Source organism: Capra hircus, chromosome 15, assembly GCF_001704415.2.
Source record: "Capra hircus breed San Clemente chromosome 15, ASM170441v1, whole genome shotgun sequence".
NCBI lineage: Eukaryota > Metazoa > Chordata > Mammalia > Artiodactyla > Bovidae > Capra > Capra hircus.
In genome coordinates this window covers 23,957,941-23,970,060 of record NC_030822.1, presented here as the reverse complement: position 1 = coordinate 23,970,060, position 12,120 = coordinate 23,957,941, and the positions used below count along the sequence as shown (strand labels likewise).

The 12,120-nt window shown below is 39.0% G+C and overlaps 1 protein-coding gene across 2 annotated transcripts in view; it reads left to right on the top strand.

Moving 5' to 3' along the window:
• Positions 1-12,120, top strand: part of METTL15 (methyltransferase like 15) — a 228,061-nt gene that overhangs the window by 172,548 nt on the left and 43,393 nt on the right. For both annotated transcript variants that reach the window (XM_018059300.1, XM_005690029.3), the window contains exon 5: positions 7,812-8,003. In XM_018059300.1, coding sequence (XP_017914789.1) covers positions 7,812-8,003 — 192 coding nt within the window. The remainder of the gene's footprint in view (positions 1-7,811; positions 8,004-12,120) is intronic.

Here is a 12,120-nt window from a genome sequence, read left to right as displayed (position 1 = left end):
CCAGTACCTTGTAGATAATCCTTATTCAGCAAGTATTTGTTGAGTACTGAATCTGTTGACCTATAGCTATGAAGAGATGGCAAACATTAAAAATAACTAAAGCATTTTAATAAAAAAAAATCAGACAAACTAGGCAGATTTATGGGCCATGAGAAGGTTAAAATGGTGAAGAATTTGAGATCTGAAATAGCACTAAATAGAAGCCTGAGAGGTTACAGTGTGGTGGTGAAGAACATGAGCCAGACTGGACTGAGTTTACACTTTAATTCCTCCATTTACCAGCTATATGCCTTGGGTCACTGGCTTCATTCTCTCCTCCTGTTTCTTCATCTGTAAAGTGTGTGTTATAATGCACCTAGCTCATAGGGTTATCATAAGGATGAAATGATTTAATAAGTATAAAGCAGTTAGCCCAGGGTCTAGTACATGGAAAGCATTCCACAAATGTTTGCTCTTACCATTGCCCAAATAGGAACTATACTTTTATCCACTGGTTTAGCTCCCTCCAACTTCCTTGCTTGAGGGTTGCTTAATGAAGTGATTAAAGCAGCCAAGGGCCCTGCTCTTTGCCTACAGACCAATAAAATTTAACGACTGGAAAACAAGTAGCACACTGGGATTTCATGGGTTAATACTGATACTAATGTTAGAAGGGCTTGGATCTACCGTAATCAAACCATCACCACCACCCCCCCCCCCAAAAAAAAAGTTGTATTTTACTCTTCTTATCTTATTATGGAAGTTATCACCTGGGTATGCCCCGGAAATGCACACACAAAATGAATGATTAAAGTATATGATGAAGTGAAGCCTGAAATGAACTTTAAGTATCTTCTTAAGAAATGTGTGTTTTCTTCTGTTCTTTCCATTGTTCTGCTTGTGAGTCTGCTCCATATGAACAGAGTTCTCTGCGTATTCCTCTGCTAGCTCACTGTACTCTCAGATTTCACCACAGGGCTTCTGATAATGGACTGATGATGGCCTAAGTATGCAGCATACGTGACTTAACATTAAGTCGCCTTTGTTGCTGATCCTGACTTGATGCCTCAGTTTTAGTGACTGAGCCAGTTCTAATAAATTACATTGCTAACTATTCTTTCAAGCCTGAATCTCTTTCCATATCCATGTCTAAGATCTCAGTTCCTTCATTGGTAAATGATTTGTTCTTCTAGGAAAAATCTAGGTCTACTTTTATAATGTGTGGGGTAATCTATCCTTGGCTTCCCAGGTGGCTCAGTGGTAAACAATCTGCCTGACAACAGGAGATACAAGTTTGATCCCTGGGTTGGGAAGATCCCCTGGAGATGGAAATGACAACCCACTCCATTATTCTTGCCTGGGAAATCCCATGGAGAGAGAAGCCTGGCAGGCTATAGTCTATGGGGTCACAAAAGAGCTGGGCACAACTTAGCTACTAAGCAACAACACAACAGATCTATCCTTAACTCCTATCATTAGACTATGCAATTAGAAGAATGATGAAGTTCCATGTTCAATTCTAAATCAAATACAGAATGTGTAGTAGCTACTCTTAAATCACCAGCCTCAGTATGTACTAGAGTCCTTTATAATAAGACAGACCCAGAGTTGTAATCTAAGTACAGATGACTTGCCAGAGTCAAGATTGACAATATTTATCATAGTCAAAGCCTCAAAAATGGCTTCCAGCAACCAGGGTATTATTGACACACTATTGCGAAGTGCCTTTATTTTCTTGGGGTTGGGCTGTAGAATCATTCTCATGTAACATGTGCTTTGAGTTACAAGCAATCCTGTATTTACATCCTAGGGATCCTAAAGTAATGACAAATGATGACAATGATTTAAACAAATTCTGTATTTGTAGTTATGGCTAAATGTACTGGTTTCGCTCTGCTTTTGTGAATATTGTGATCCTCTTTGGCCAGTTCACATTTTTTTGTTACTTGTAATATAACACTTGTAAAATACATATGCAGAAATACCAAGAATCCAAAATTTGAATAGAAGAAGAGAGAGGAAGGGAAGGAAGAGAGAGGACCTGAGGAAGTGGGGGAGGGAGAAAGGAAAGAAAAAAGTGAGCATGGAATTGTTTATCCAGGAAAATTAACCTTATTATTGTTGAATATGTGAAATAATGCCCCAGGGTCTGAAGTTAAGATTAAGTTTTCGACAGTTGGTTGGTAAACTTTTAGATGATTTCTTCACTCTGAGAATAATCCAACTCTAGAAACATAATTGATTGAGCATCGGAAAACTCTGCCTTAAACACATGACTTCCTTTCTGGTGTTGCCTCATGGTACATTATCTCCCCACATGATATTTTTATACTTGTATATGATTATGGTGAGAATTATATTTTTCTTACTTACTCTTTGTCAAGCCTAAAATTATCAGAATGTTAGTGCTAAACACTTACGTTTGAGGGCATCCAAGAATGCAAACATCTCCTATAAGATATTATTTTTTAAAATATATATGTATTAGCTTTAAGTAGGCTAGGGCTATACTTTAGTCTACTTTGCCAACAAAGGTCTGTATACTCAAAGCTATGGTTTTTCCAGTAGTCATGTTTGGATGTGAGAGTTGGACCATAAAGAAGGCTGAGCACTGAAAAATTGATGCTTTTGAACTGTGGTGTTAGAGAAGACTCTTCAGAGTCCCTTGGACTGCAAGGAGATCAAACCAGTCAATCCTAAAGAAATCAATCCTGGATATTCATTGGAAGGACTGATCCTGAAGCTGAAGTTCCAATAGTTTGGCCACCTGATACAAAGAACTGACTCATTTGAAAAGACCCCAATGCTGGGAAAGTTTGAAGGCAGGAAAAAAAGGGGATGACAGAGGATGAGATGATTGGATGGCATCACTGACTCAATGGACCTGAGTTTGAGCAAGCTCTGGGAGATGGTGAAGGACAGGGAAGACTGATGTGCTGCAGTCATGGGGTTGCAGAGTCAGACATGACTGAGCAACCAAACAACAGGGCTCTAATGCCTAAGGAATTAAGACTTGGCAGTAGTGATTTGTTTGAGGCTTTTGCTGCAGTGTGAAGAAGATGCCTGTAGTTCAGGATAATAACTTGATCCTAAAGGTTGTAGAAAATATGTAGGTTAGAAATTGTACTAGATCTATAATAATTAACAAAACAAAATCACACAGTACAATATGGAGGAAACAGACTTAGTAGTCATGTACAACAGTTTTAGATAGTATAAGTCAACAGTGTGAAACCAATTCTAAAATCATTTTGATCTTGAGCTGTGTTAATATCATAACTAGAACAAAAGAGGCAAGAATTTATTTCATGCTGATCATTATGGAGTTCAGATTGAGGGACATGGTCAACTGGGACGCGTTTAGAAATGAGTAGCTAGCATGGTCAGAGAAGGTGATGGCATCCCACTCCAGTACTCTTGCCTGGAAAATCCCATGGACGGAGAAGCCTGGTAGGCTGCAGTCCATGGGGTTGCTAAGAGTCGGACATGACTGAGCGACTTCACTTTCCCTTTTCACTTTCACGCATTGGAGAAGGAAATGGCAACCCACTCCAGTGTTCTTGCCTGGAGAATCCCAGGGACCGGGGAGCCTGGTGGGCTACCGTCTATGGGGTCGCACAGAGTCGGACACTACTGAAGCAACTTAGCAGCAGCAGCATCTAGCATGGTAAAAGACTTTTTGTATGGAAAATAGCAGAAGACACGAGGTGTATGATGTAGAGAAATGAGCACCTGAGGAGCATGATAGCTATGATGTTTTCCATTGCAAGTATAAGAAAAATCAAACTGGTTTTAAATAACAAAAGTAATTTATGAGCTAACTCGAAAGTTCAGAGACAAGTTGGATTTTAGGTGAGGTCAGTCTAATGGCCTGTTTAATCTTTCTCTCTGCTTTGTAGAGTTTTGCCAAATTGGCTTCAACCCTCTCTATATCTTGAGTCAAGATATCTGCTGTCAATGATCAGGGCTATGTGCTTTTTCATATTAAGTGAGAATCTGAAAAAAACATTTTTCTTCCCATAGCTCGTTGGAAGAAAAGAATTTTCTTCCCTCAGATCCCTGGGAAATATCTCTTGTACCTTACTGGCCAGAGTTGTGACACTTGCCAATCTTAGAATAAATTATAGGGCCATAGGGTCAAGTGTGCCAATTAGCTTATCAGGAGAAATAAACCAGTTGGAGATACACACACGCACACACACGTCTCAAGGAATTGACTGGCATTATGGGGAAATGGTAGGGTAGGCCAACAAACTAGAAACTCTGATGAGAGACAATACTATAGTCTTGTGACTAAATTTCTTTTTCCTCTGGAAACCTCATTTTTTGCTCTCAAGGATTTTCATCTGATTGGATGATGCGTATCTATATTACAGAAAGTAATATCCTTTATTCTGTCCATGGGATTTCCCAGGTAAGAATATTGGAGTGGGTTGCCATGCCCTCCTCCAGGGGATCTTTCAGACCCAGGGATTGAACCCACATCTGCTTCTCCTGCATTGGAGGCAGATTCTTTACCACTGAGCCACCAAGGAAGCCCATCCTTTACTTAGATGGAACTGATTTTAATGGTAGCCACATCTAAAGAAACCTGTACAGTGTTTTATTAAATCATCAGGTACTTTTGCCAAGCCAAGTTGACATATAAACCAGCATCAATATGATCAGTCTCTCCCAAAATACACGGGACCTCAAAAAAAATTTTGAGGTCCTGTTGGAACAGAGTCTTCCCTGGTGGCTCAGATGGTAAGCATCTATCTGCCTGCAGTGCAGGAGACCCAGGTTCGATCCCTGGGTTGGAAAGATTCCTTGAAGAAAAGAATGGCAAACCACTCCAGGATTCTTGTCTGGAGAATTCCATGGACAGGAGTTTGGAGGGCCACAGTCCAGGGGGTTGCAAAGAGTCGAACATGACTGAGAGACTCACACTTTCATTTTCTGTAACAGAGAGACTGGCAACTCAGAGGCAGCCAACAAATATCACTGCAATAGCTAACAATAGTTGTGTAAGAGGCTGCCATGGTTTTTAATTGTTTTTCATGGGCTGATACCTGGGACAAAAGTTATAGAAATAGTGAGGCAGCAGCTGTCAACTTAACTAAAAAACAACTGACCAAAACAAAACGACAAACAGTAATGAGTTTTTATTACTGGGAATGTTCAAACACAGGCTAAGTGACCGTGATGTAAGCCATAACGTTTAAACCAAGGATACACCCAGATATATTCTTGACATCTGGGGCAAACTGGAAGAACTGTGAATAGCCTAACCCCAAGTTCTCTACCCCACTGTGCTTCCACTGAGAAGGCTCCTAACCAAACAACACTCCTTATCGAAGGGATCAGGCATAATACCTGCTTATCCCTGATTAGCAGGTTTCGGTTCCCTTCCAGCCCATGGGATTATTCACACAAGCCAACACATTCATTTGTGGGCATGTGGCACGCCACTCTCTTGATACTATAACATCTGCTTCCCAAAGCCGCTGCCAGTCCACTCTGTTCCAGAATGCAGCACCTGTGTAGCTGCATTTGGTGTCCTCCTCCCCTGAGCTGTGAATGGATGTGATTAATAAGCTGTCAATCTCATCTGTCCACTGTTGAGTGTCAAGTGTTTGCTTGACCATTTTCATAATCGTAAAATGGAAATCCCTTCCTCACCAATGGGATGAATGAAAAATGATTAAAAGAGTCTCCTCCCTACTCTGCCCCCCCAGCAGTGATGGTGGAAAGGGAAAAGATTGAAACATCAGTTAAATAATTGGAATAAGTGATTTGTGAGTTGCCGTCCAATCCCAAGATTCTACTATTTCTGTTTTCGATGCTAGTATTAGCATTACTTTTATATTTTCCAAATACAGACGTAGCAGTTTGTTTGTTTCTCTTCTCTTAGCACCCATTGGCTTGTTTTGCAAATTATTTATACATCTTTTCGTGTCAACTCAAAGCTCAGAAAGCCATGCTTTATTAGTCTTTGTATACCTCAGAATAGCATAATGTTTGACACATAGCAGATATTCAGTGAATATTTGGTGAGTGAATTTGAAAATCATTTTCTCCATTGAAATTTGAGAAAAATATTGCCAATGAGCTGTGAAATTCTCCTTAAACAACATCACATATAAGTAAATCAAATAAATATGAATTCCCAACACTGTTGAATTCCACACTTACTCCACACACCTGTAGATGGAAGAATGAGGTCTTGGGAGTGTTGACCTTTTTTTTTTTTTCCCTTCTCTTTCCCCTTCCAAAATGCGTGCCAGTTGCCCTTGGGCTTCTGAAGAACCCTGAAGGCAGCATCTCACTTTGTGTAGGAAGGAGAATTAATATAGTTGTAAGGTGATCCCAGCTCCTTGCCTGTCTGTTGATTCTGAATGTTCCATTCACTTCAAAATCCCTGCTGAGAGCTAAAACATAATTTCTGCAAGAAGGCATTTATTTTAGCCATAGTTTCAGTCTTCAAGTGTGCAGCTGCATAGCTCCTCTATCCTGAATTATGTGAAGAATATGGAGAAAGTTAAAATGGTTGTCTTGAAGATGTTTGACCTTTTTTCTGTTTTATTACATACTATATTTAAATTTATTTACTAGGATAAATTTATTTTTTCCAGCTTTATTGAGATAGTAATTATATAGTGACACATAACACAGTATATAGTGACATTTAACACTTTACAAGTTTAGAGTGTCCAGCACAATGATTTGATTTACATGTATTATGAAATGATTTCCACATTGTTTAGCTAACACCCATCATCTCATATAAATACAAGAGAAATACACATAAATACAACTTTCATAAATACTACACATAGTATTTCATAAATACTACACATAAATAAGTATTAACTATCATCATCATGTTGTCCATTACATCCCTAGTACTTATTTATCCATAAGTTTGTACCTTTTGACCACCTTCCCATTTCCTCACCCACCACCTCTAGAAACCACAAGTCTGCTCTCTTTGTTTTTTATGAGCATAGTTCCCCTTCACCCTCCCCCCTCCCTCTCTCTCTCTCAAGATTTCACATATAAATGAGATCATAGAGTGTTTGTCTTTCTCTGACTTTGCATAATGCTGCGATCCATCTTGTTGTCACAAATGGCAAGATTTTCTTTTTTATGGCTGAAGAATAATATATGTATACATATATATGTGTAGATTTATAAATACATACATATGCATCTCAAGTTTTCTATCCACTCTCCCTTTGATGGACACTTAAGATGTTTTAATGTCTTGACTATTGTAAATAATACCGTGATGAATATGAAGGTGTGCTGATATCAGTCCAACATAGTGTTTTTATTTCTTTTGGATATATTCCCAGAAATGGAATTGCTAGATAATATGGTAGTTCTATTTTTAATCTTTCAAGGAACCTCCATACTGTTTTCCATAGTCCCTGTACCAGTTTCCACTTCCACAAACACTGCACAAGGGTTTGTTCCTTTGATGGAATGGCATATGTTTCCCAGCCCATAGGTTTAAGAACCTTTTTTTTTTTTTTTTAACAAAAAAAATAAAAGGACTGGTCTGACAAGGGAATTTTTCTAATTCATTAACGTCTATACCTTCACACAGGTGTAAATAAATTGTGTTCATTAGCAGGAATAAAATTATGTTAACCCACCTCTGATGTTGAAACCAAAGATACAGTTTCCTTATCCAAATGTCTTTATATAGTGCAAAGCATGTGACTGGCAGTTAGTAAATATATATTGGTTTAATAAGCTAATAATAGAGTGTGCACCCTTTCATTGATCCTTAAGAAAGACTTTAATATAACAGAAGTGTTTTTTGCATCTCCTGGTCTTATTCCCAGTAAACAGATCCGAGCCATCCTAGGCCAGTTCAGCCAGGCAGAAGCCTTACTAATGAAAGCTGGAGTACAGCCAGGGACTTTGGATGGAGTTCTTTTGGATCTTGGGTGTTCCTCCATGCAACTTGATACCCCTGAAAGAGGTTTTTCCCTTCGGAAGGATGGCCCCTTGGACATGAGAATGGATGGTGACAGGTGAGTATTGATAAAGCATTTTTCTCCTCACAGCAAAAAATCAATTTCTCAAAAAACATTCTGAATTTAATTTCCTTTTAAGACTGTAGAATTCCCATTACACGCCCACACCCAACACCATCCATACATAATAAATCAGTTTTGTTTGCTACTCATTATAGTCTTTAGTCTTTCACTAGATTTGGGATTCTAAAAGAAAAATCATTGCTGTCTTTAGACGAAATAGTGAAGAGGATAACTTTTGTATTGATTTTCTTTTTTACAGATACAATATGATCTTTTAGGCTTCTAATATTGATAAATCTGATTTAGAAACAATGGTTGCATTTTGGTGCAGACCCAACTATGCCTTTTGTGAAAAGTAAAAGGGACTATACTTAATCCATATTCTTTTGAATACTGCATAAAAGGCAAGATTCCAGAGGTCAGCAATTGTGTGTTTTGTCCTGTTTCTTGTACAGTCACAAAGATTTCAACCTTCTCTGGAGAATCTAAAATATATGGTACTGAATCAGACATAGTGCTATGTGTAAGACAGCTTTCGATTTCTTCTTCATTCCTCACCACCTTGGAATTACATTTGTTTTCCATCATTTAAATAGGTAATATATACTAAATAACCACAAAGAGGGTCACATTCTAGGAAAGCATGGGATAACTTCTTTTAAATCTAAATAATTATAAAAGCTTAGATTAGCACTTGTCTCTATGCCCAACTCTGGCCCAGGAACTGAATAGCCTGCATCTACAAAACAAGGCTTAAACATTTTTTTTTTTCTCATTTTATGCAACCCCACCACCAAATTATGTATCATGGTCCATATATTTGGGAAGCTTACTTTCTAAAAAGAACATTAGACTTTCTCATATCTAAATTTATAAACTATTGAGTTACTAATCTGCAGTCCTAGACCTGCACAAACATCTGTACTGAAACATAGATTTTTCAACATTTTTTCCAGTCTGCCAGAAGGACCTATATATGAGAAGTTTAATGTCCAATTTAAGTCAACAATGTAATATTGAGTTGACTTTGACTTTTCCCCCCACAGACTTCTTCATCTCCTGAAAATTATTGACACATAGACTACATAGACTGTTGCCCATGTTTTGCTATGACCTGCTAACTTAGAGTGTGACCCATGCTTGTTGGAACCTTTTTGTTCTGCACCTTATACCCTCTTTTGCACAAATTGGTGTTCATGGAATGAAGAATGTGATCATAAAAGAAAATAATAAAAATCCTTTAAAGACCAGTGACTAATAGTAAAGGTCAAATATCTTCTCATGTTTGGAGATTGAGGTTGTTGGGCAGAGGTAATAAAATGTCAGCAAATTTCTGCTGTTCCTGTGTCTTGCTAAGAATGCCTTCTAAAATACAATGAACAAAGCTTTGAGTTAGTAGTAGTAAATCCCTATATTGTTAATGTAAAATCATCATCCAGCTGTAGTCTGTGAATCAAGAGTTTCTGAGGTTCTTCCCTAAGAACATGAAAATAAGCCCTTGAGAATTAAACTCGAAGTCAATATGTAATAGATAAGAATAGTATTGAGCCAGTATATCTTGAAAAGCAGGATGGCTTCCAGGTAGATGGCATAGACTAATCAGATATGTTAACAGATCTGAAGGAATTACATGGCATTCAGAAAGGAGAAATTGGTTCACATGACTTCATAGAAAAAGGAAAGTTAGAGATGAAAATATGTTTAATGCTAATCTAAGTGGTACTATGGGAAGAGGGAGTCCAAGCCAATAAATCTGGCCGGTCAAATCCTGAAAGCAAAGCTGATATTTCCCTGCGCTGAAGATGGATACAAGAGGCTTTCCTAACCTGTTGCTATTTAACACTGGAATGTTATAGCATAGTTTATTCTGTACTATCCCAAATTCAGCAATAGCTTTCAGATTATAATAAGTTTTTATATAGAAGAAAGAAGTTCTGAGCTACAAGGACTTGTGGGTCTAGCTCTGCTGTCAGTTGGATTCTTCACTGTAAGGTAATGAATAGATTGCTACTTACATTACCATTTTCTTTCTCTCCTAAGTGTAGTAATTTGTAAGCAGGTGATCTCAGGAGGAATGACAAGATCTCGTAACTTTGAATTTGGAGGGAAAGATTTTGTATCTTAGCTTCTCTACTATTTGAATGCCTGTTCTCAACAGTAAAGGATGCACCTGCAATGCAGAAGACGCAGGTTTTGCGAGGCTTACAGGCAGGATGGCTAGGCTCCCCAGGTGAAGGAAATAGGCTGCGAGTGTCATAGACTGCACATTTTCTTTCTCTCTCTCTCAAGCAGCAGGAGGAAACAAACTACAAGTGTCAGACATCTTTTCCCCCTTCTCTATACAAAACTTAAAGGGTTTCTTTTAAACTTCTGTGTTGCCACTACCTGGTTCCACCTGAACTTAACTTTTCTCAAACCTTGAGGTAACCAGTGCGTTTATCTTATGGAAAGATTTTTCTTAAGCTATGTAATGAACTATGTATTTGCTTGGAAATCTGCCTTTCTTCAAGATTCATGTCAATTGTTTTAAGGGCCAGGATGACTCACCTTGTGCCAGTGCTATCTCAAAATGCATGTTGTGGGTGAGAGGCCTGGTGCCACTCTCAGTTTTGAGGCATTTCCTTTCTCCAATTAGCAGCTTGCTAATATCTGTGGTGTTGGAGAAGACTCTTGAGAGTCCCTTGGACTGCAGGGAGATCCAACCAGTCCATCCTAAAGGAGATCAGTCCTGGGTGTTCATTGGAAGGACTGATGCTGAAGCTGAAACTCCAATACTTTGGCCACCTCATGCGAAGAGTTGACTCATTGGAAAAGACCCTGATGCTGGGAGGGATTGGGGGCAGGAGGAGAAGGGGACAACAGAGGATGAGATGGCTGGATGGCATCACGGACTCGATGGACATGAGTTTGAGTGAACTCCGGTAATTGGTGATGGACAGGGAGGCCTGGCGTGCTGTGATTCATGGGGTCGCAAAGAGTTGGACACAACTGAGCGACTGAACTGAACTGAACTGAATAGGTGTATCACTTCTTGCTATAAACTGGGAAGGGGGCGCTGTTTCTGCCCCCTTCTGATGTGTTTGTCAGAAGCTTTCTCTGTGTCTTTTATACTTTAATAATACTTTGTAACACAAAAGCTCTGAACGATCAAGCCTCTTCACTGGCCCCTGCTTGAATTCCTCTCCTCCAGAGGCCAAGAATCCTGGCGTCACTCACGGCTCCTAGCAACAATCTTTCACTTTGATCCTTGGGTTGGCAAGGTCCCCTGGGGGAAATGGCAACCCACTCCACTATTCTTGCTAGGAAATTCTATGGACAGAGGAGCCTGGCGGGCTACAGTCCATGGGGTTTCAAAAGAGTTGGACAGAGTGACTACACAACACAACACAACAACAACATCTGAAACCTCCTAGCAGCCTGTCAGTTTTCCAGAATATTGTCCCTTTTGCCCCATTTGCCTATGGAAACTTCTACACCACTATTCAGTGTTATCATGACAGTAAAATAAAATCACTGAACCATATTTGAGCAAAATGCTCTTTTAATTTTTTTATTCAAAAATAGAAGGTTAAAGAAAAAAAAAACTACTAGGTACATCCATACTAATCGTAGGATTCTGCTGGTAGAACTGAACATATGTTCTATGGTAGAACTGGATATACCCTGTGAGTCTAAATTTATCATCACTAAGAAGATTCATTCTGACACTTGGTGGTTTGGGCAGTTGAATTAATAGCTAGGTAAAAATCTAACAGGAATTTTTTGGTTGGGCCAAGAATGACGTTTGGAAAATCTAGGAATAGAAAATCTCTAAAGGACAGTGCTGCACTCAATATGCCAGCAAATTTGGAAAACTCAGCAGTGGCCACAGGACTGGACAAGGTCAGTTTTCATTCCAATCCCAAAGAAAGGCAATGCCAAAGAATGCTCAAACTACCAAACAGTTGCACTCATCTCACATGCTAGTAAAGTAATGCTCAAAATTCTCCAAGCCAGGCTTCAGCAATACGTGAACCATGAACTTCCAGATGTTCAAGCTGGTTTTAGAAAAGGCAGAGGAACCAGAGATCAAATTGCCAACATCCGCTGGATCATCGAAAAAAGCAAGAGA